This window comes from Lotus japonicus, chromosome 6 (assembly GCF_012489685.1).
Source record: "Lotus japonicus ecotype B-129 chromosome 6, LjGifu_v1.2".
Taxonomy (NCBI): Eukaryota; Viridiplantae; Streptophyta; class Magnoliopsida; order Fabales; family Fabaceae; genus Lotus; species Lotus japonicus.
In genome coordinates this window covers 67,289,110-67,313,352 of record NC_080046.1, presented here as the reverse complement: position 1 = coordinate 67,313,352, position 24,243 = coordinate 67,289,110, and the positions used below count along the sequence as shown (strand labels likewise).

Sequence of the window (24,243 nt, the reverse complement as noted above, 5' to 3'; positions counted from 1 at the left end):
TAAGACCCTCTAAAAATTCACACAAGTTGACAGTTCTAATCTGCCAGTTATCAAACATTAGCTAAAACTTCAATTTTATTCAAACTTCCATAAAATTGTTCCAAATTGAACTTAGGGCCTTACAATATATCTTACACAATCCTGATTTGTGCTACTATCACATTATTTTTTTTTAAGATTAATTTGTTGATAATTCCTTATATCTATGATTTGTGTTATCGTCTTCATATTTACGAAGAATATGAAACGAGTTCCTCTTGGTCTCAATCGGGCTTAGAAGAGAAGTATTTATCTCCATTTTACTCATCAATTCTGACTTTTCTATTTCATTCGTTGTTTAATATATTTTTAATAGTCAAAGTATTAATTAATGTATTAAATACAATAGACATATTTCTCGTGCAACGCGCGGGTAAAAAACACTAGTTTATTTAATATTCATTAGCAAGCACAACTTGATCAAACTTTTGGTGCCATTATTTAGGTGCTTGTTTTTAACCCATATAACGACTTTAATCTCTCGATTCTTGTTTTTGTTGATTTTAGTTGATTATTATTTATTATGATGTTCATTTCTTCAATTAGGTTTCGAATTTGAATTTACATTTATGCCCCGAACAAATTAGTGTTTTTATAATTAAATGCTGTTGTTTTTCAGTCAATGGAGAAAAGGTGGAGGTTGATATATTTTGCTCCTTCTAAAATCCTAGTATCCATAAGTTAGAATAACCCTAAAAAAAATATATCTTTAAAGAGTTTTATTGTTATATATTGGATTGGGATTGAAACTAGGGTATAGTTTTGTTAAAACAGGAGCGGTGGTAGCGAGTTTGTAAACCATGCGATGAATATGAATATGAGGAGGAGGCAACCACCCCCTTCCTGTTTGCAGTCGTTGCCGGATGAAGTGATATTGGAGATCTTTCTTAGGGTTCCGGTGAGATCCGTTATAAGATTGAAGTGCGTCTGCAAATCATGGAAAATTCTAATCTCCAGTCCCCAATTCGCCAAGGACCACTTTCGTATGAAGTCATTTATCTCGTCCGTTACAAGCATGCGATTGGCCTCTTTGGCATACTATAATCACCGGAAATTAATAACAACATGTCCTGTGCAGTCATTGTTGGAAAACCCATTAGCCCGTCGTGAAACCTCTAGCTTCACCGTGGAAAACAGATGGGTAGAAATTTTAGGCTCAAGCAATGGGTTGCTGTGTTTGGCTGATAATTTTTGTTTATTCAGATTGATCAACCCGTTTACCAGATCGGCATCCAAGAAATCACCACCCCTTCCTCTTCGTCTTAATGTGTTTAAGGATGAGGTCGCACAGTATGGTTTTGGTTATGATCAACTTAACGACAAGTACAAAGTGCTCGTTACGTATGGCTTTCCTAGAGTAACCAAACTTTATACCTTTGGTACTCAGTCGTCTTGGACAACAATTCAGAATTTCCCATGTGATCAGGTGCCGCAGATGTGGTATAAGGCAGGAAAATTTGTGAGTGGTACTCTTAATTGGTTCGTTCTGGAAAGAAATGTTATTATTTCCTTTGATCTGGAGAAGGAGACCTATGGTGAAGTGTTGCTCCCTCTTCATCTGGAAAGTGACCACCCCAACCAGCACAGGGGTCACAACCCCAACCAGCAGATTGATATTGATGCCTTGAGTAACTGTCTTTGCTTGTGTTACTTTAATGATATTCATTATGTTGTGTGGGTCATGAAAAAGTATGGCAATCAACAATCTTGGACGAAATTGGTGTTGATCCCTCATTCCAATTTAAAAATGCATCGGCTAATGTGCATCGATGCTTCTTATCGCTTTGCTTACCTTCACCCCTTGTGGATTTCAGAAAACGCCATAGCTTTTAAGCGAACTACTGATCTCCAATTAGTTATTTATAAGAATGGCAAGATGGAGGATGATCGTGAGATCATGGAAAGGGATACGCATAGTGATCTACATATTTACCGTGAGAGCTTAATTTCACCACCCTAGAGTCTTTTTAAGTTTACTCTTTTACTACATAATAATAATATAGTTTTCAGGAATGGTTTTGCATTATTGTGGAGTACTCTTATTCTGCCACTGTTGAGAGGGATCGATTGCTTCTTCTTTTCCCTCAAAAGGAATTGTGGATCCACCACCTGAACCGGTAACTCATGCTCTCTTTGTAGACTTTTATTTCATGGTTGAATATTATAATTTATAAAATGAGGCTTGGGTTATTCCTCGTATTACTAGTGGTTGGTTGTATTCCTTAGATGTTCTCTTCTCTTCTTCATCTTATGTTTAGATAACAGATTTATATTTATGTGATGTCTGAGGACACATATTGCACAAAGAGTATATCGATGCTAACTAGTCTAATAACAAATTGTCATCTTCCAATTTAAACTGGAATCATTTTTTGTATGTGCTACACAAGGAATGAAAAGAAACTTTAAAAATAACAACAATAGAGATAGATAAGAAGGCAGTGGGTTCTGATTTCTGCACCGGATATTAGAATTAGTCGACCAAATTGAAAACCATATATTTATTCATTTCCCTGAAGATTTTTATCAGCTATAGGAATGGAATATTGATAGGAATTATCTGCATTTTGATCTCTGCCAATCATATATCTAGTCCTGGTTTAACAATGCACATTGATCTCACCAATCTTTTTTTTGGCTAAGTCTCAATGTACGTACAAAATGAAGAAAGATACCCTCTCAGTCAAGCCTCTTAAGTCTTACTTATGACTCTCATAGTTCAATTCACCTCACAGACCAGTCCAACATTCTGCAATTTCAATCCCAATTCATACTTTTGCATATGCAGACTTTCAATTATCCCATGCCCAGAAGCAGATATCATCAACTGTATATGAGCCCTTTCAATTTCCACTTATTACATACCTGGACCCGCAAGACATTTTAGTACCCTTGATACAAGAAAGCGCCACATCTAATGTGTTATGGGATGTATTGTGACTAGGATAGTAGCCTGTTTCCGTGTGGAAGAGCGATTCTACAATTTAACATAAGACTTAATTGCACATTTTCTCTATGATCTTTCACTTATGTATAATTTGTCTCCCACATATTTTAAACAAGTGAATTTACTCTTTCATGTCCCAAGATGTGAAAATTGGACCTTTCCGTTAACCTGTCATCCAACAACTAACAGAATTGGCTTATGTGGCATCCATTTAACACGTGTATCCAACATTTTTGCCACTTTGTTGCCAACAAAATCTGCAAGTTCACACAGAGAACCCACCCATTACCCATACTTTTGTTTCATTTATTATTCTGTTGCTTAATCAGACATTTATACCTAAAAAGGCTTTCATTTTTATGTCAAAAGCAATGAAGAGAGAAGAGTGAAAAATATTCAACCTTGTAACTACCCCCATCTACTTCTTTTGGTCAATAATCAATACTTTCAACCTCAATGCTATGACTCTATAAGCATATAAACATCTAACTATTGAAACCTGCCACATTAAGACCATTTTCTGGTTTGTTGGTTTCAATTTTCTCTATAATGACACAATTTCAGGAATGAAGCAATTGAAACAGCACCAATGGCTTGAAACAAGGTAGAATTGAAAGAAGCTGCGGTGAGAATGGGCATGGGAAAACTAGTAGCACCTGGGACCACACTGGAAAAACGAGTCCCAGGGCCAATGTTGGAAACCCCATGAAGTGCCTCAGACCACCACTCATCCACCGCAGAATCCCCCAAGTTCCCAATTTTCTCCTGCAACGTCAGCCTCTTCACCAGGTCGGCAACCCTGTCCGCCACCGGCAATGACTTGTCGCACAATCCAAAACTAGCAAACGAAGCGTTCTTGGTAACATCGCTGGCAAAAGGAGGTGCTGTTTGGCCACAAACTGAAGTAATGTGTCATTTATGAGTTGTGGAAAATGGAAGGAAAGAAAAAAGTAACCGCATTAACAACACAACATTGTTGTTTTTTAGCGACTTTTGATGGAAAATTAAGGAGGGAAGAAAGAAAATGGAAGGAAAAAAATGCAGTTGTTGAATTTGGCTGAGAGCCAAAAGAACAACTGAGAGAATCTACGTATAATTTGATGATCGTGGTTTCTGGCTAAATATGTGGCTTACTAAGTGTAACCATAACACACTATAAATTAGCAATAGTTCATCCTCACACATTAAAGTAAATGAAATGTGAAATAGACAATAAGACAAGGAAAAAGAAGGTAAAAAGAGATTGACAAAGAAAGGAATAAAAAGGAAAATTACTATTTCATTAAAACATGAATTTTATTTCCTGACTCCTGAGTTTCTCAGTTTGTCCAGTAGGCAGGCAACACAATCCTATTTTCAATGTTATAATGATGGTTCTTATTTTCCCATGTGGAAGCACTTTTGACTTTAACAGAAGAAAGATCTGCGCTTGCTGCTGGTGAGATTTCAACTACCCTGACCCTAGACATTAGAGAGCTTTATTTAAAAGCTAGTATTTATTTCTTTAAGCTTTATGAGGTGTATGCAGTAATTCTCAGACAAAGTTTATATAACCATGGCTGCTGTTAACCTTTGTGGAAAGTCTATATCACATTTGTTTACCGTACTGTTTCTTGTTTGTTTTGTTGACAAGCTGCAAAGCCCCTTTTCAAAACAATAAATTATAGAACCTCAAAGAGTTTGTCAAGTAGAGCATGATAGGGTCTCATATATGTTCGATAGATTTTAAGTTCAAGTCCCCTGTCTTTTAAAGTGAGGTAAATGCAATTCTACTGGATTTGTAAGTGCTATTTTAACCTAACATTTTTATCCGCCTTGGACCAACGCATCCCCTCACCTTAAATTTCAAGAAAAAATATGACAAATAAATAAATTATAGCAACACAATCATTTGTGATTCATGTAGTTCAAAATTGTATTCTAATTACCAACATGATTTTAATTACTTTCAACATTTTTTTTTTCGAAAATGAAAGATATATAGATAATATAGAAAGAGACATCAAAAGCGCAACCACCTCATGAAGAAGATGACTGCTCACCCTTATCAAAAACCGCAGAGGGAAGAGCAACAACTCTATCAAAAAATCACTATACAACACCCACATCAAAGACCCAAGCTCCCTATACAGCAAATTAACCTACTAGAACAAAGCTCCTAATTCAGCATTTTTGGGAGACACATTTGGCCAGAAAACACATCCACCCAAATACTGCAAGGTCCTTAGCCAACTTATCTAGGTGTGTGTCCTCAAAGGTACCCCCTCCCACTCCCCTATCTTTAACTAGCAAAATGCTTGTCAAAAATTATTTTCTAAGTGTTGAAGGAGTGAATGGGGTTGGACATGAACTTGACAGCTTAGTTTATGTCTAAAAGTTCTTCTGCAATCGATTATAAAGTATCAAAATAATTTTGAAGAGAAACTTTTCAGAGTAGCTTCAGTGTAAGAATTGTTATGCGAAATCAATAAGCTGATGTAAATGTGCTAATTGTTTCTTTCCTGGTTCCAAGATGTATCTATTAATTTTTACTCTTTAAACCATACTTGAGTATATCACATAATGAAGATTAGGCTGAAGAAGTTCTGTATATAGACTATGATGAGGAAGCTATTTTAATCTGTTTAATAAAATATTAAAAAGATTGAAAGGTTGTGATTGTAATTGTAGACTGTAAATCAGCCATTTACATGTTTAATATTTTCTCATGGTGATCCATACAAAGAGCTTCTTCACCATAGCCTGCATTATGCAGATCTCTTCTCTATCTTCTTCCACACCAAAGCACACAACATAAGATATCTAAAAAGTTTTATTCAAGATAAATTTGCACACTCAAAAGTTTATAAAAGTATATGGGAGGAAATTCTCCCACTAAATAGAATAGTACTGATCTCTAGCTATCTAGTTGCTTCACAAAAGATTCTCATTGTCTCCCGAGACATATTTTTAATGAACAGCTGAGATATACGATCAACTTTCTGGTGCTGAAGGATAAAAGGAAAAGCATGATTTAGCCCCCAAAATTAAATGAATGAAAAAGCATCACCTTTAACAAACAAATACTAACAAATATTCTTTGGAATTTTTTTTCCTCCTTCTTTACCAATTCTCTATCCAAAACTGGTAGAGAATTATGTCCTTTGGATAGAAAGATGTTTCTTTCTATTGAAGTCACCTAATTCTGGTTCCTTATGGAAGAATAGTAGTAATGTTCGCTTTTCTACAAAGTAAGAATCACATTCTTGTGAAAATTTATTTCCCATATCTCATGCATGTTCTTAAACCCTGATATAATTTTTTCTGAAGCCAAAATTAATTATGAGGAGAAGCTACTGCGAGTAGGTTCTGAATTTCAGAATTGATTTTAATGAAATTGAAGCTAATTGAAATATGCCAAGTTATACAAGGCCTTAACAAAATAGACATGATTGAAGATTAATAATGCATAATAAAAAAAGAGATGACATTGCTCATTTTTTAACATTTTTTTTTCTCTAAATCAAAATTGTTTCTACCTATGACTGCACATGTCCAAAAGCTTCTTTCTTCCTTCTACTATTTCATCAAAGAAATCATCAAGTTGCCCTGTTATAGTCTCAACCCCACATCTCAACAACCCAAAGCAACTCTTCACATTTTCAACTTTTTCTTGGATATCATCACCATGTGCTTCATATCCTGCCATTCTCTCCAACTCCACTTTCAATTCCTCCATGGCAATCTTTGCTTGTTGGAATTCAAACAGCAGAATCCCTGGCTGCCCTTCAATCTGTTCTATCTCCTCTGTCACTTTCTGCTGCAACATTGCCATTGAAACCATGAAGCCAGATCCGAAAACCATGTCTCCTTGGTGAAAGCAAGAGGAAGACCAACAATATGCAAGGCCACAAAGCAGAATCAGCAGAAGCAGTGACCCAACACTCCTCATTGCATGAAGAACACCTCTGAAACCACTGAATCCATTTAACTTTGATTCCATTACAGAGATGTTCTGGTATAGACATTGGGACAATGGTTGAATCCTTGTTTCCACCAAGCTCTTGTTTTCTTCTTCCAACCCTAGAATCTCCCTCTGACAAACATTTATTGCCCTAATAACCTGTATATTAGTGTGTTGGGAGTTAGAACCATGATATCAACTAGTTGATAAAGAAATCAACTTATCTTTTATGAGAACCAATTTTGGCTTCCTAAAGCTACTAACATAAGCTTTTTTCCATAATTGATTTAACCTTTTAAATCAATTGTATAAGTATTTCCAAAATGCACAAACTCTTGACAAAAGAATGGAATAGAATATGATTGCATGTATCATGATCAAGTATTTGATTAAGTGCATGTTTGGAAACCTGGTTCTGAAGTCGGAATCAGTTCTGGTCAGAAGCTTCCATAGAAGCTTCCGTGAGTAGCTTAATATGTGTTTTAAAATTGATTTTGATGAAGAGAAGTTTATCTAAGTCTGTTATAAGAGAGTATACCAACCTGACGAGAAAGCTCTGGAGTAAAGTGATGGTAACCATCCAAAGAAGAAGCTATATTAGAGGCAGAAGAGTAATAGCTCTCGATTCCAGAAATGGCAGATTTGAGAACATGACAAGCATCCCAAAGCCTTGAACTTTCATCCATGTACTCATCCAGCCATTTCCCTCCAACAGGCAACCGAAGCTTGCAGACCAAAATAGTGAGTTGGGAATGGAAGGATTGGAGAGATGAGATCACTTGTGAGAGGAATTGGATAGACATGAAGTTGTGAGAGAGGAAGGATTGGTGAAGATCATTGAGTCCTTGGGTGAGGAAGTTGTAGAAGCCATTGATAGAAGAGTTAGTGCATGAAGAACCCATCATGCAAGGTTGGAATAAGAGGGTTGTGTGTGTGGTTGTGGTTGAGGAAAAGTTGATGGAGATGGATGGGTTTATATAGTTGGAAGTATTAAGGAAAAAGAGCTGCAACAATAAAATAAATGATGTTTGGAAGCAATTATTGATTCTGAAGCTAGAATTAGCGCATGTTGGTGGAAATCTACAGGCTAAATTACAGTAGACAGAAGTAACTTTTCCGAGATTTTGTGGCTATTCACTGTGGTTTTGCATATTGTATCCAAACGTGCACTCAATTAGCTTTCTGTGAGTAATTTTTGAGTTTCATAGTTAATTACGATGAAAGAGAAATTGATACAAACATATTTTAAGTGAGTAACTTAGGAGCTCAGATTTCTATGATGAAAGGTCTTGTTGGGTGCAATTATGGGTGTTCCCTACACAATGGAAGGGATGATTGGGAATCTGCTATTTCTATTGTGAAAAGGGCTGCTGATATAGAGACAGAGAAAGCAGAACAAAAAAATAGAAATAATAAGTTAAGTTTCAAAAAAGAGAAATATAGATCATAGAGCACAAAAATATGCAACATGGAAACTAAATGTTGTTTCTCTTTTCAATTTGTCTGACAACTTTCTTCCCTTCTTTGTTATTCCTTCAAGAGTGGTAGAAAGGAATGTTACATTCTTGAAGCTCGTTGGAAGGCGTTTCCTGTGTGTTAAAGTTTTACTACTTTGACTAAGATTCTGCTTCTCATTTTTCCATTTTGATTTGGTTCCCTTTTGGATTGTGTGCTTCTTTTTAGTATCATCTTCTCTATCTTCCCCATGTTTTATTTTTTTGTGCACTGCACTTTTTTGGTTTTAGTATTCTTAAAGAGAGTTGCAAGCAGTCTATTTTGGTTAAAAAGAGGAGTGAATGATAGGGTTCTGTGTCCAAAGAGTATTTTACACTTCACAATGCAGATTCTTCTTTCTCCTTTAGGACCATACACTTGACAATGCAGATTCTTCTTTCTCCTTTAGGACCAAACATCCTGTTACGGACATTAGTTTAGTTTAAATCATTCTCAAAACAAATAATCACATAGAGTGAGTTGAAGAAGGCGTTTAAAAGAGTGTGTTGCTGTAACGTTCAAGCATGTTACCAAATACCAACCATAACACTAACAAAAGGCTTCAATGAAACAATTCTGTTTATGTGAATTGTTTATGTTACTGAGATCCATAATTGCAAAATATGCCAGCTGGAAAGCTTCATCTTCACTTTTATGGGGCCAGGAAATCAAGCCAAACTGAAGCTAAAATATGTATTGATTAGTGTGCTTGCTTAATAAGAACTACATGGTTGTATCAATGCTGATATGATTGATGTTTTTGGACATTCATATTTTTGTGGGACTAACTCTCTTAGCTAGATTTTTTTTATATAAAAAACTCGAACACGAGATATTGCTTAAATGGAATTATACATGTATTAGTTGAACCAAATCAGTGTTGGATTTAGATATATTAAAGTTTTTTAAGGTGTATTTTCACCTAAACATTGTAGAATTTAAGAACAGTTGGCATGGTTCAGATTCAATGCACCGAAGCAAAATCAAAGTATATCTTGAAAGACAACACTTGAAAATTGAAATCGCTCTTTCAACCTGCACATTAGCTGATTTTAAGGGCTAATGCAACCTTAAAAGGAAACCATATCAAATATTTAAATATTTAGGGATATTGGTCCTGTATAAAAGCTTCCCTCCTTTTTAATAATATACAGTCTTTGTCAAGGTATATATATCCACATTAAATATGTTAGTTCTTCCCAATTGATTGATTTTGACACAAAATAATATTATCTCTAGCAACATTCATACGTAGACTGTATATCTTAGGCTCTTAACATGTCTTATGGATTCGGAATCAGAAAATTATTTGAATGCTTGAGATATTTGTACAATCCAGTTCATATATTATTATATTAAATTGAGTTTTCATCCTTGAATTTCATAAAGTCACGTTGCATACTTTATTTTATACATCAGAAGATCACGTTGCATACTTTATTTTATATGAACTCACTTGTCTTCCTAGCTCATCATATTTGTATTGAATGAGTTTTACTTGTATAGTTGTATACGTATCATGTTTTATGTGCTTTAATTTACTTACTAATACATGCAGATAACTCCAACAATAAAAATGAGCAACATTAGATTGGTATAACATAGAGCAAAACTTAACCTATGCTTATTGGTCTAAGTGGTGGATACATTCTTGATTGAAATTTCACCCCTCCAAATGTTGTTTCAAATTGTCGTCTTAGTTCTTACAAATACAATTTTAACATGTACTTGTTTTGAACGATTTTAACATGTACTTGAAAGACTGGATTTTCATCTAAAAAATTAACTCAATATTGATGATATTTGCAAATAGTTATTTATCATGTTAATGAATGGGGGCAAGAGCCAACCAAACCTCTTGTCCTTTTTATTTTTGTAAAACAAGCTAACCACTTCTTCGTGTGTTAAAAAACAAGGCAACAAAATGACTAACAAACAAAAGTGAAACTTGCAATTCTGTTGTGGCAGATTATATATTTACAGTTGACATTTTTACATCACTAACCTATTCAAAAATATAAACTTTATCATTATCTCTGATCACATCAATACAGTCTATTTCTGCTCCTTCATCATTTGTCACCATTGCATCCCTTGCATCAAATCCAAATTTTTCACCTGTTGAAGATATACCAAATGAAGATATAATTTTAATGGGGGTACTAAAACCTGAAAATTTTCTTTCTCAAACAATAAGCAGAATAATAACTAGAGAACTTATTTTGGTGGATAATATAGACAACAATGTATTTGGATGGTCTGCAGTCAAGTGAGTCCTAAATCACTCAATTAAGGAATATGAACCGTTTGATCTAAGATTGGACAGATAAAATTTTAAGCTTATCTTTGTCTCCCGATTTTACTGATCTATCGGTTGAGATTACTTGACTGCGACGTGAATGTAGGATTGCTCTGATAGCAGGGAACCCGAATCTAACAACCACTTAAGAACAAAAGGGTTTGATAACTGGAAATTTTTCATAATGTAAGTACTAAATTGTGGAGATTTGAAATTTTACCTGCAATAGTTTTGAGCTCCTCTAATGAATCAGGCAACCTTATTAGTTTCCCAGCTTCCATTACACCTCTTTCTCTTTTCACTACAGGGTGACCTCTATATATGCTTACTCTTGGACATACTAGTCCATTAGATCTTCCCCTAATATGCTCCTTCTCTTCTTGATATTGTTGCCCCTTCAATACATCCTCACTGGACATGGCCTCATTTACATTAATTAGGTGTCCAACTTCACGCTTCTGCAGCATTTCATTTAACGTGTATGCAGAAAATTCATTAGTATGCACATCCGAGACATCTGCGCCGTTCATGACAAGCAACTGAACCATGTCTACATGATTTTCTGTCATGGCAATTTGGATAGCTGTGTTACCACGGCGATCTTTCGAATCAATGTTTAGTCCTTGCTTCAAAAGCTCATTCATGACTATTAAATCATTTCTTTTTGCTGCTGTACATAGGAGATTGCCTGCTGTGTGTGGATCAGAGAGAGCAGCTAGCTGGTAGAGGATCCGGAATATGGAGTAGTGTTTTGATGCTATAGCATCCCATATTGCTGTGTCATCATTGATATCTGACACCAATTGGAATACAAATCACTTCAGGAATGTGAAATATAACTGAATATTTGGTTACTCTAGTTCATTTTAGTCCCTAAAGATGGAAATTGTCATTTTCATCCTTAAAAGGTAGAAAATGATTCAATTTAGTCCATTCAGGGTTAACACTGATAGACCTTTACATCTTCAAGAGATTAATTTGATCACATTTCCCAGGGACTAAATTGAACTCAAGTTACATTTTAGGGATGGAATAACAATTTATATCTTTCAAAGGCTAAATTGTCTGACCCTATATTTATCAGAGACAAAATTGAATATTCACTCGAAATATAATCAAGAAAATTTCATTGGAAAGTATGTGTAAGAAAGGGAATAGTGGAATACATATATTGTACCTCTTATATGTATGTTGCATGTGTGCCTGAGTAAGACTCTAACACACTCTTCATGCCCATTTGATGCTGCTATGTGCTGCATAACAATTAACAACTTGTTAGTTTTGATAAATAATTGTAGCTTATTCTTACTAGTTTTAAAGTTGTTATGATCATTAGTAAAGTAAAGAAACATTCATTTTAAAAGGTTAAACTATCAGGTAAAAATTCAAAGAGAAATAGAAGAAAAAGTCCATGAGATTGATAACAGAGATGCAGGATCGATTTTAAAATGCTTACAAAATGAGTGTAATTTTTTAATTTGATTTTAAGAGTCTGAATATTAGAGATGAACTTACCAAGGGGGTTTTCCCTTTGGAGTCTCCAATGTCTGGATCCAAACCTGCTCTCAGAAGCTCCTCAAGAAAAGCAGCATTGCCTGTGGAGGCCACAGTTAACAAGTTCACAGCCATGTTAGGGTCCTCTTCTTCCACATTCTCCACCATCAAGTCTCTGATACTGAGATCCTTAAGCTGCTTGAAATGCTGCATTTGCATCACATGCACTATAAGTTTCAGAACCTGAAGCATATGACCAATAAGCCAAAGATAGTAGTATACCCTACCTGAAGGAAATTTTTGAGTATTTGTATGTTGTCTTCTTTTTTAATTTGCATTGCTTCTATAAGAACACTGGTTTTCAGCCTCAGGAGCTGTGTGAGAGTCTTGGTTCTGTAGGTAAAGTTCTGAGGTCTGCAACAAAGTGCACCAACTTCTCCAAACATGTCTTCTGTTTGTAAAGTCCCTAAAATTCTCTCTCTTTCCATTACATTATCAATGATTTCCACTTCTCCAGACACTACAATGTAAACATCATCTGGTGCTTCATTTTGCATGATAACATCCTCTCTAGGGGGTATGTACTCTGCCTTCATTTTTGCAACCTGTACATTCACAAATTATCCTGTCAATTTACTTGTACTATGATGAGTCCGTTTGGATGTGGACCAAAGAGAATGTATCACATCCTATCCAATGCTTTTACTAGTAGATAAACTCCAATAAGTACTCTTGGGTATGCATACAAACGGGATCTATGATTAATTTGGGTCCAAACAATTGTTAGAATCAAAGTTTAGTTTCTTACAAGGGACACAAGAATTTCTTTTGAGACTCCTTTGAAGAGATAGACTTTCTCTACAGTTGGGAAAAACAAATGCTGGCAGATGCTTTTGCAAATAGACTTTGGTAGCTGTTCGATAAGGCGATGCTGATTCAAGCTCTCTGCCTTAAATCTTAGACACATGTACCCCAGGATCTGCTCTTTTAACCTTGGAGGCAACCGATTTCGACACACAAAGTTCGATGCTGCTTCAATACTATTTCTCTGCATCAGTCATGCAATAGACAATGACATTAAGTTCTTTATATGAGGCAATAGTCACAGACTCACAGTTACTTATAATTTACTGTAGAAAGCCAAGACCCTAATTGTGTGTTTGGAAATCAAGTAGGTTTCCACATTTAAAGGAGAAGTGATTTTAAGAGAAACTACTAATAGCATGTTTGGATTGGTGTAGTTCCATAGCTTCTTCTCATAAGTGATTATGGGGCTTCCCATCGCAGAATCAAACATGCTATAAGAGTAGCTTTGTGGAAGGAGAAGTGATTCTTAGATGATTAAAAGTGATTCAAACGTGCTGGAAGTAGACGCCTTTCCAAATTATGAATAGCAGATAGGAGGACAAAATCTCCAACTCTTGGTAACCATAACCTACATAAACTACTTACATAGTACATGTTCTAAAGTTTGTATCACCAAGGTGACCCCAAGAAAAGTCACATGTATGTGAAGCATTAATACTTACAAATTCCATGGTACGGCGAGTTCCTTCAACAACAAGATTTGTCATGTTACCAATCAAGTAAGCAGTTAGACCAAGGTTGAAGAGCATGTAGAAAATAATGAAGATCATTTCCATGGTGTTCACAGCATGGAGGTCACCATAACCTACTGTAGTCATGGTGGTGATGGACCAGTAGATAGCTGAAATGTATCTGACCCGAAGGCTCGTCTCTCGGAAGTTTGGGAACGCAGCTCCAATCCATGTCTTTCCTTGGTGGGGGTAGTACTCAGCTAGCAGGTAATATAGACACCCAGCACAATGAACTGAAAAAAGTGTTACCTGCACCAGAAGCACAGGAATTGATTTGGATAAAATAAAATTAATTATTGCAAGAGTTCCTCTATAAAATGAAAATCAGATTCTAAGCTATATTTTCAAAAAAAAATTGCATACCCTTCTTGTGATTTATGTTTAGGTACATTTACAAGAAAAGAAAAGTGATTTCTATAGAGTACTAGCATTGTGAAATCTCGCAAATTTATGTACATTGCAGAAGCTAGGGTTTGTAGCTTATTCCAGTATTGATATTGGGGTTAGAACCAATTATGAATTGACCATCTAAACACCTAAACATTGATTCAAACAGTAAAAAATCAATGCTAACACTTCCAAACGTGGAACTAAACCTGGTCTAGTTACTATATTGCACAAAGTGATTATCATTTTGACTAATATTTAGGCACCTAATAAAACCCTGAAAATAATTGTTTTATTCATCAATGTAGTGAATTATTATTTGACTAGAAGATATAGCAGACATATATTTGAAGTAGTTGCTAGTGAAGTTGTAAAATGTGACATACAGAAAGAAGCCTAGCACATCGGACCCAGAAATAGCTGAACCTGATATCTTTCTCAAGCCTGGAAAAATAATCAGTGGAGCTGGATCAATTTTAATAAGAGACAATGCAAGTCAATGGTGAAGTGGAATGGAAGAGAAGCAACCTTGTAAAGAATTGCTTGACACGTCTAATCCGCCACAATCTGAGCATGCCGAGCAGGAAGTAAGGGAGACTGAGTTTGTGTTTTCCAGTGAACAAGTACCCAATTGCCTCATACGGTATGGTTGATGCCACATCCATCAGAAACCATGTTGACAAGTACCTAGCCAGCCAACATCACTAACACTATCATCATTACTTTACTTAATCAGGCCAAATTTAGCAAAAGAATACAAGGATGGTTAGCTACATAGTGCATGCTTGTTTCTCTGTTCACACCAATGATTCCACATATCCACAAATGAAGTAACATGATTTTACAGCGTTAAATTTTGTGTAGATGAACACGGAGTTCAACAAAAATGTAAATACATAAACAATTTAAGTCTATAAAAATATAGGTATGTTGTGAAGGATCTTCTAAATATTTGAGTTATGGAACATTTAATATATGATTACATTAGAAAGGTAAGTATCAAACATTTTTTCTATTTTCAATATGATAATTTTTTAATTTCGAGACAAAACAATTAGCATCTCAGGGAAAAAGATATTACACAAATTATGAAACCAATGTGTACCATATAAATTTTGTTTAAAAAAAATACAGTAAAAATATTAAAGCAATGTTGTTCAAACTTCAACATCTTATTTGACAAAGTGTATTATTTTGTTTTTATGTGTATTTTATTTTACCTTTTGTCCCAATAACTGTTTATCCTGATTGCTTTAATCTACTGGACCTTTATTTAAATTGGGCTGGCCCATTTTGACTTTCTAGTAGTACCTAATGAGCTTTTCTTCTCTCAACATTTGGACCCCTGCCTATATATTTGTGGTTAAACTTGAACCAGATGTCCAGTATCATTTAATAACGCAATGCAAATTGCAATTTGCAAACCCTACCACCATTAATCATTAATACGACAACTGAAAAGTTGGTCTAACCGACTAACACAAATCAAAGTTATCAAACTTTGGTGGAAATTACCTTCCGATGCACCAAAAAAAACTTTGGTGGAAATTAGGCCCCATCACGATTAATAGGAAATGGAATTGGAATTTGGAACCAATCATCCCTCATGCATGAATTACAGGGAGAATAACATACCAAGTCAAGTTCTCTATAATAGAAGAATAGGGATAACATTTTATAGTATAAATGAAGCTTTTTTATTCTTTTTCCATTAGAGTATTAATACTTTATATTGACATGCTCATGTTCACATTTTTCAGAATCACAAAATACAAAATATCCATTTGTTCTCTTCTTCTAATTAGCATACACTATATATTCTATTGAAAAAAGTTATCCATTTAGGCGCGTTTACATGGTTGAAATTTCTAGATTGCTGAAACATTTTCAAAAATAAAAAGTTTCTTTTTGTTTCACCTTATCTAAGAGGAAAATTCAACAAGTGTGATGTTAAAAGTGGTTATTTAAACTATTAAGTCTAAACTTCAATCCTTAAGAGACAAACTTTTAGGAAAATCACGTTTAACTCACCACACCAGGATCAGAATTTAATACAATAAAAAATCTAAAAAGAGGAAACAATTAACATCATAACTATAAATATTAAATAATGACTCAACAGGTAAAGAGAAAGAATTAGCAGGTAGGAAAGTTTCTGTAGAAGAAAACAAGAGAGACTACTAGAAAGGTTTCAGTGATTTTTTACTAACCTCACTACAATCTTTTTTGAGTCACGAACTAGTAGATGAGTAGTTCGATCAATATAAGCCACAAAGAATGTCAAGACAATATCAATGGCAAAGAAAAGATCAACAACATTGTCCACAGTGTGGATTTTCATATTTGGAGAAGAGCGCATGAAAGCAACTTCAAAGGGCCACACCCATGCACAATAAGCTACAAGAACAACCATAAGACTCTCCCAGCACCTGCACATACATGAACGAAGAAGAAAACTTGTGAACATATATCATCATATCAGGCTAAATGTGTTCAAAATCAAACATTTACCTCAAAGGAAGTGGCTAAATGGAATCAACCAATTTTAAAAGTTAAGAGAAAGGAACTACAAGAGATTCAATATATAGTGACCGATTTACCGATTGATTTGAAAAAAAAAATTGGTTGCTAATTTCGTCCCTGCTAAATTGTTAGCGACCGATTTTAGTGTATTAGCAGCTGAAAAATTGGTCAATGGCAATTTTTTTTGGTAGCGCACAATCTAAAAACTTGATCTTTAACAAGCTAGCATCATTGTTCAATTAACATTGATCAAAGGCATCAAGGAGTCCTCTTAAGAATCACAAATTCAAAGAACAGACGTTTAGCATGTTTGGTTTCACTATATTAGCACAGAATTCAAGATACATTTTCTTAGAAACGAAGACCGGTAGCTTCTAACTGAAAGTGATTCTAGAGTACTATTTCACCATGGAACCAAATATGTTATTTATTGTTTCCAAATCATGATCTTAGTGGTTAATTAGGAAATTCTACCTGTATCTGGAATCCATTGGAGATATGATCCACCCTTTGGAGTTAACTGGATTCTGTTTTGTTGACACACCAAGTGGAGGAAGAATGAGCTTTGAAACATTGCGCAGGCTGAAAGGGGGAGACATACAATCTTCTTTAAGATGCTGCTGCTCTGAATGATCATGCTGGTGCTTCTTGTAGCTCTTGTTCAAGCCAGAGTCTAGTTGATGATTATATGAACTGAAATTTCTCTCCATTCTACTTCTACAAACAGGACACAAACTCTAGGTAGAATTTCAGGGGGGAAATGGAGAGAAAGAGAAAAGTTTGTTAAAGAATTAATGAAGAAAAGGAAGAAAGGGCAAGCTGAAGAGCATGAGTGTTCATGATGATGATATTATGTGAGTGTGGTCCTCTCATGTAGCACTAATAAGGTATAGTGACCAAGGAAAATGAGGTGTTGATAGAGAATAGTTGTAATGGCAACACTTTCAGTTGGTTGATTATGTATATATGCTACATGAAACCAATTTGAAGTATAAAAAGTGGGGTATGCTCAAGATCTGGTTTTGTTTGTGGTACAGATCCGTGTGCCTGGTGACCATTACTCCCTCTTTCATTTCTCTCTCTCATTTTATGATGTTACATTTGTGGTTGGCCGAGAAGACTCACATTCACTAGAAATATAGCGAAGTAATTTCTTATAAAAAATCAAATTAACCCTCAATTTTAATCTAGCTTCCAGTGTTCGGTTATGCTTAGTCCAAAATTTACAAGCTTTTGTTGGTATCGCAATCTACAAACTTTTAGCTTGAGTTAGATCTCACCTAAATTCTAAATAAAGATTCTTGACCTCTTATCTTTGATACAAACAAGAAAAAAAGACAAATTTTCTTTGTTTTTATTACTGAAAGTTTTTTGAAGTTGTGAACAGCCAAATATATAAAAAAAGTAAAAGAAAATTGAAGCCTTGAGACTTACTGAAGAGTTTCTGTGTTGGTATGTTTCTGTCAATGGTTACCAACTTACCATGACTGCCTTCAATTATATGATTTCCAAAGCCTCCTTAGATGGATTGCTTGAATTGAAATGCTAACGCTTGCTTTAAAAATGAAAAAGAGAGATAGACTCCGAACACTCATTTTTTTGTGGAGGTTTTTTACGGTCACAAGATAAAAAAAAAAATTAAATTGAATTTATTCAAGGTGTTATCTCAATGTATTATGATATAATGGATTAGAATATGTGTCTTTTCTTATTTATGACTTTAGTTGCAGATAAATTCTTCACCTCTCACCAAATCAATTGTGATTAGATTTGAAATTATTTGGAACCCCGCGTATCAGCAGCGCAAAATATGTGTTTGACAAGTACTCCCTTGTTTAATTTGCACATGTAAGAACACTTATAACCACTTAAATAACTAAGTCATAATTTTCTGAATCGAAAAAAATCTACACCTAATTTGTTCAGTGTTTTTTTTCTTCTGTCATTTATAACAGTATCTTATTTTGCAAAGTGTCTCTAATCCCGCACAACATCATTGTACATTTCTACTCACAAGTTTTGTTATCCTAACTTCCTAAGGTTTGTTTAGATATCATTTGAGTTCATGTGAAATTACATTTGTTCCAATTTAAAAGTTTTGTTCATTTTTCATCCGTTAGCATTGACACCAACAAATATTCAAAGATACATAACATCTCCACCATTAATAGTGTGAAACTAATCTCATCTCATTGTCAATGCATTAAGTGATACGAGGTCGGTCAATGAGTTTTTTCTATTCACAAGAGATAGATGAGAATCGAAACTCCAACCACTTATTTAAGAAACGAAGTGTTAAACCATTGTTTGCTTCCTAATTAGTTAATAAACAAAGTTATGGATTAGAGAAAGAGAGTTATGAATTACAGAAAAGAGAGTTTGATCATCTTAGCAGTCGATTTTAATGGTCTGGATGATTGTTGAAGATGAATTAGTTTGACCAACATGCGGGTGTAATTCTCATGTTAATTCCCAAAAAAAAAAAAAATGGGTTGCATGAATAAGAATTGGTCACGTAAATGAAAAGCATTGGTTGGTGCTCTAATTTTTTTAAGATTATCGAATCAAATAGCAAAGGCGATTGACAAATCAAAAGTTCTCCACTTTCTTTGGAACCTCTCTCCCAACTACCAAAGGCATTTAAGTAGTGCGTGAATTCGCAGCATATTTTTTCTGTGCTCAGATTTTGCTCTAGCTACTTCTCTCTACCTCCATAAATATTCTGATATATTTTTGAAAGGGTAGTAAACATTTTAAATATTCAGTCGGATTTCAAATAAACGTTTATTGGAAGAAAAAAAATGCTCTGTTTTGGGATGCTGGCGCCTGGCACAAAGGGGGATGGTGACCACTATGATTGTCACCACCAACTTGATTTGAACCAGACACTGTTTTTGTTCCACTCGTGAAGTTCAACCTTGTACGGAATCATGTACTAGTGGTATCAAAAAGGCCTCATCTTGGCATTGCCATGAACCAGCAGAAGAAAGAACCAAGAAACCACCACTTGCTTCATTCTCGACATTCCCACTTGCTCATAGACTAAGACCATTCTACTACAATATTCAAACAGGAAGGTCTAATTGGGAACAAAAAATGATGTAAAATTGAAATAAACATAATGGCAATTCTGCTTTCCAAGCAACCCCAATAATGCACAACATAGAGTGGGGCCTATATACATCGCCATCTCAGCTTCATGATGTCAAAATAACAGTACTCATTACATAGAAGTTATAGAACCATACTCTGCCCTGATGTCCATTACTAACCTCTTCGAAGCTTGCTGAATAATGATGGCAGCAAGTTAAAAAGTGAAAGAAGGATGGGGCCAATGCTCTCCTACTTTTGGGGAAACCAAATTGGACCACCCTACTATAGTGTACACAAATATAATGTCACCAGCCGGATTCATGGTTGCATGCAAAAAAAAAAGGGTAAATTTTACCAGCTAATCTTAAAGAGTGTGTTTGGATTCAGATTTAGAAAGACCCACACAAATGTCCCAGAATGCAATTTTAGAATTCATGACAGGTGAGTTTCGACTAAAATCTAAATACACATTAAGTTAGTAAAATTGGACAAGTGGTGAGGAGCTTAAATAGTTTATATGAAGTCATAAATTTAAATGGCATCCACTACTGTAAAAAAGGAAAAAACTTCATTATTGGTCATTCATGTAAATATTTCATAATAGTTCATTATAGATAGAGGCTACAAAAGAATTTCGCATCGAGCATCTCATACTTTGAAAATAATCAAATTCGACACACATCCATAATATATTATATGTCTTAAATTTAAGATTTATAAAGCTCTTATATGTTGAAATCAATTAACAACTCTTGATCAAATTGGAAGAGTAAAACAAGAAACTATTTCTTAACTTCATATAAAAGAATATTTTACCATTTAGATAAGTTTATATGTAGTAGGTAGTTGACACTGCCCAACCACCTATTAGTTGTTTCCATTGCGCACCTAAGATGACTTTAGAGCTCCTTGTATGCTTGTTGGAACCCCCATTTTTTCAGTCAGAATTTTGTTTTCATTCCGTTTAAAATCATGATATTCTATCTGTTGAGGGAAAGTATGTTGAAAACTGAAATACACAACTGGTAATTGATAATTTCTTTTCATTGTAGTCTACATCTTCCTTTTCCTTTTTGGTTTTTCTAATATTAACTTCAGATCAACTTCAATTTCTTATGATAACTGATAAGCACTGTAAGACATTTAACAGGAATATCCTAAATCTATACCTTATCAGTTGGAGTTTGCTAGTTCAGTAAATGCCAGAGTCTAACATATCATCGAGATAGTTGGGATGATTTCTCATGACCAGCACTACAAAAGTATGAAGGAGGAGGGCAAATACAATTATTGAACAACAAATAGACAACATTTAACATTCAGATCTAAAATTATCTTCATTATGTGATTAAGGTCAGGAACTATACAAACTGAGCTAATTACAGTTAATGTTATTGTATGAAAGTAAACTTGGTATGGTTTGCTTTACCTATTCCTGGATCAAGTGAAACAACGATATTTATAAGACTTTCTTTTTTGTTCGGAGGGAAGGTAAAAAGACATTACTGGGGCTCCACAGTCTGCACACTTGAGTAAGTGTAGCTCTCAACATCAGTGTTTCCCTCTTTCACCTTTGTCCAGGAAACCCTCCATGTTCTATACAAACTTTGCCTGCATGTAGACCACAGCAATCAGATGACATCAATATAGCAGTCAAACTATGATATCCTAATTGGAAATTAGCTTTCCAAACAAACAAACAGCTGAAAATGAATTAGAAATTGCCACCTAATGCTACAATCATGGGAGAATATCGGAGGAAACAATATAGTATCAGTTTACTTTGTCAAATAAACCGTGGTTCCTAAACTACATGAACGTGAAATCCTCTTAGTTATGAGAAAAGCTAGTAAAGAAATCTTTAACACACGCCTATTAAGTTTTAACAGACATTTTATTATCGTGTAAAATGCACGTGGATTCCATTTCCACCAAATAGGGAGTGCTGAACTGCTGAAAATAATTTCATTAAAATGAGTGTATTTCTAGCATTTCTTATTAGTTACATATCCTAGTAAATAGGGGAAATAAGAATGAAAGGAATGCAACAGGAACATGTGCATTAGTGAGACAAAGAAACAGAAAAAATCTTCAGCAACTAGGTTCTCTTTGTTACAGCTTATGACTGTTACTTTTCTACATCCAAGCTCCATGTACATCCCAATAATCAAGCTGAGACTATTTACAAAGCGCATAGGACCTAAGCCTAATGCTATTGCTAACTCATGTTGCTTTGACTACATCACATGTTCCTCCCACAATTAAAGGCTGTATTCTAGCATGCAATTCAAATTTAGTTCTATTAAATCCATTAAGTATACACAGTATAATGTTGCAGACGTGCATATACCTCTCTGCATCAACAGTCCTCTTTGCAAGCATGAATGTTAAGAAGACAGGAACCATTGCCGCAGACAAATGCTTAAGGGTGTGACCACTGACAATATGATGAGTCCACTTGTAGATCACTTCATCAGTAGCCTCTAGCACCTTAGCTAGAAGATAAAACCCTGGAGAGAATTCATTTTAAATAAGAATGGTGGGTGTACATAATGAACCTCAATGGGAACTTATACCGCAATAGAAATCCAAACCTGCAGCCCAAAGCCAATACGTCGAATGTGTGTACATTGGAGGCAACAAAATAGCCATGAGTGGAATGGCAATGCAAGGCACAAATTGGATCAAAGCATAAGGACGGAGATCATCAAAGAACCTGGGGAAAATAGAGGAAAAGAGCAATTATTTCATGAGTTAAAGATGGGAAAAGTCAGCTGAATGATCAAGTACTTCTTAGTTAATCTCAAATGGAAGCCACATAAAGGAAAAATAAGATAAAGAAAAGACTAGCCTAACTTTTAGAAATCTGAACTATTCGGTGAATTTGTCTCTCAGCAATGAATCATGTAACTATATCTATATGTGGCACAGAATTTGCAATGAGTTCTGTTTTATCCATATGAAGAAAAACTGTCTTCACATTACAATAGCTATAATAGAAAGAATTCTGAGAATCTTAATGAAATTAGTTGAAGATACATTATAGATAAGCAAAAGCTCTTATTATAAGCTAATCTAAATTCTAAACAGCTTATAGGTAGACCATAAGCTCTTCAAACACTTGCAAAAGCACTTATACTATAAGATAAACTCAGATAAGCTCTTCCAAGCAGGGCCTAATTCCAGACCCTTAATTAACAACTGAGCTTCCAATTACAATATGGGATAAGTAAATCAACTATTGAATTAAATAAAATGAAAGAGAAAATGTAAAGGACTTACCTCCAATACACAATGCTTATTATACCGGCCAAAACCAGAGGTAGAATTGAAATCATTCCTTTCCTCTCATCAACCCGCTCAATGATGAATATTGCGATGATTGATGTAAAAGCAACCGTCATCTGAAATGATAAATAGTATGAGAATTAAGTTGGACAAATCAAAATTCAAAACAGGCAATGGCAAAAAAGGGGGAAAAGGGCATTGAGCTATGGGAATTGCTTTTGCAATGAGTAAAGTAAACTCACAGGCAACCTATCCCAGACAAGGCGAGCATCATCTGGTTTGAGATGATAGTATGAGGATCCAACAGCAACTGCAGCCACCCCAACATAGAAGCATGTCCAACCCCAGACTTCACCTTGCAAGCTTTTAGCAACCATATTCATATTCATATTCATATTCATATTCAATTGATTTAGCAAGCAGTAAGAAATTAATTGTTAAATAATACCTTAGGTTAAAATAATTTCCGTGATGACAAAGTACAAGTCCAATGAGGCCAATAACCAGAAAAGGGAAATTGGATATCACGTTAAGTGCGTTAGGGATGCCTGCAGATTATTAATTCCTCTAGAATCAGATTTAGTAAGTGAAACATGAAGACGGAGGTTAAAAACTACTAGAAGAGAAAGGGTTACCAAAGAAGTTGCGGTGGTCGGCGAAATTGTGGTAGTCTTGGGACTGAGGAATGGAAGGGGTTAGGATCATCAGTACTATGAAGCAAATAACAGCTACTACCCATGCGTAAACGCTGCGGTTTCTCATTTTTCACGCAAAATCAGACAGAGTTCACACGATCACGAGTTAGGACTTAGGAAGGAAGGAAGGAACGAAGAGGAAGACGAAAGCCGTGTGTCGTGCGGTGGTTCGTATTGAACAAGCCCAACTTCATCAAGTAACGTCACCGACCTTGATACTCTGTTTCCCTGTGGGTTGGGTTGGGTTGGGTTGGGTATGGGCTTATTCACCACTTTTTCGGCCCAATATGGTTATAATATCGAAAATTAAAATTCAAAACTTTTTTTATAGATAAAATTCAAATCACATTTATTTGAACTAAATTTTGGATATTTTATTATGTTAAGCAAGCAAGACGAGTCTGGTGTTTCGTTGGATAGGAAATACTTGTAAGGGTGGTGTT

General features: G+C 35.0%; 4 protein-coding genes across 5 annotated transcripts; 1 reads left to right on the top strand and 3 right to left on the bottom strand.

The window, feature by feature from the left end:
* Window positions 1-792: 792 nt before the first annotated feature.
* Window positions 793-4,655, top strand: LOC130726256 (F-box/kelch-repeat protein At3g23880-like). The gene is made up of 3 exons (XM_057577502.1): window positions 793-1,973; window positions 2,050-2,156; window positions 3,551-4,655. The coding sequence occupies exons 1-2, from the start codon at window positions 845-847 to the stop codon at window positions 2,094-2,096; spliced, it is 1,176 nt and encodes a 391-aa protein (XP_057433485.1). The 5' UTR covers window positions 793-844; the 3' UTR covers window positions 2,097-2,156; window positions 3,551-4,655.
* A 1,714-nt stretch (window positions 4,656-6,369) lies between these two features.
* On the bottom strand, window positions 6,370-8,078 carry LOC130723483 (uncharacterized). The gene is made up of 2 exons (XM_057574553.1): window positions 7,472-8,078; window positions 6,370-7,088 (listed from the first exon to the last, which is right to left on the bottom strand). The coding sequence occupies exons 1-2, from the start codon at window positions 7,832-7,834 to the stop codon at window positions 6,501-6,503; spliced, it is 951 nt and encodes a 316-aa protein (XP_057430536.1). The 5' UTR covers window positions 7,835-8,078; the 3' UTR covers window positions 6,370-6,500.
* A 2,140-nt stretch (window positions 8,079-10,218) lies between these two features.
* LOC130724482 (potassium channel AKT2/3) lies at window positions 10,219-17,743 on the bottom strand. 2 transcript variants are annotated; one of them, XM_057575711.1, is made up of 11 exons: window positions 17,199-17,743; window positions 16,412-16,630; window positions 14,730-14,888; window positions 14,588-14,645; window positions 13,746-14,063; window positions 13,025-13,264; window positions 12,504-12,821; window positions 12,238-12,423; window positions 11,900-11,975; window positions 10,943-11,515; window positions 10,219-10,541 (listed from the first exon to the last, which is right to left on the bottom strand). In XM_057575711.1, the coding sequence occupies exons 1-11, from the start codon at window positions 17,432-17,434 to the stop codon at window positions 10,429-10,431; spliced, it is 2,496 nt and encodes an 831-aa protein (XP_057431694.1). In that variant the 5' UTR covers window positions 17,435-17,743; the 3' UTR covers window positions 10,219-10,428. The 2 variants fall into 2 exon arrangements, with proteins under 2 accessions (XP_057431694.1, XP_057431696.1); XM_057575713.1 differs by lacking the exon at window positions 17,199-17,743 and having other exon boundaries at window positions 14,730-14,905; window positions 16,412-16,525.
* Window positions 17,744-21,128: 3,385 nt separating this feature from the next.
* On the bottom strand, window positions 21,129-23,985 carry LOC130726130 (uncharacterized). Its single transcript, XM_057577359.1, has 7 exons — window positions 23,741-23,985; window positions 23,554-23,653; window positions 23,348-23,468; window positions 23,100-23,221; window positions 22,412-22,533; window positions 22,168-22,327; window positions 21,129-21,428 (listed from the first exon to the last, which is right to left on the bottom strand). The coding sequence occupies exons 1-7, from the start codon at window positions 23,865-23,867 to the stop codon at window positions 21,320-21,322; spliced, it is 861 nt and encodes a 286-aa protein (XP_057433342.1). The 5' UTR covers window positions 23,868-23,985; the 3' UTR covers window positions 21,129-21,319.
* Window positions 23,986-24,243: the final 258 nt, after the last annotated feature.

Bases quoted from the DNA above. Each gene is read 5' to 3' on its own strand.
- LOC130724482 (XM_057575711.1), bottom strand. From the start codon at position 17,434: ATGGAGAGAAATTTCAGTTCATATAATCATCAACTAGACTCTGGCTTG. The intron at 16,631-17,198 runs GTAGAATTTCCT...ATGTATGTGCAG, and splicing joins CCAATGGATTCCAGATACAG to GTGCTGGGAGAGTCTTATGG. The intron at 11,976-12,237 runs GTAAGTTCATCT...ATTGTTATGCAG, and splicing joins CCAAAGGGAAAACCCCCTTG to CACATAGCAGCATCAAATGG.
- LOC130726130 (XM_057577359.1), bottom strand. From the start codon at position 23,867: ATGAGAAACCGCAGCGTTTACGCATGGGTAGTAGCTGTTATTTGCTTC. The intron at 22,534-23,099 runs GTAAGTCCTTTA...TATTTTCCCCAG, and splicing joins ATAAGCATTGTGTATTGGAG to GTTCTTTGATGATCTCCGTC. The intron at 22,328-22,411 runs GTTTGGATTTCT...AATTCTCTCCAG, and splicing joins GTATTGGCTTTGGGCTGCAG to GGTTTTATCTTCTAGCTAAG.
- LOC130726256 (XM_057577502.1), top strand. From the start codon at position 845: ATGAATATGAATATGAGGAGGAGGCAACCACCCCCTTCCTGTTTGCAG. The intron at 1,974-2,049 runs GTGAGAGCTTAA...TATAGTTTTCAG, and splicing joins TAGTGATCTACATATTTACC to GAATGGTTTTGCATTATTGT.
- LOC130723483 (XM_057574553.1), bottom strand. From the start codon at position 7,834: ATGATGGGTTCTTCATGCACTAACTCTTCTATCAATGGCTTCTACAAC. The intron at 7,089-7,471 runs GTTGGTATACTC...ACTAATATACAG, and splicing joins CTCCAGAGCTTTCTCGTCAG to GTTATTAGGGCAATAAATGT.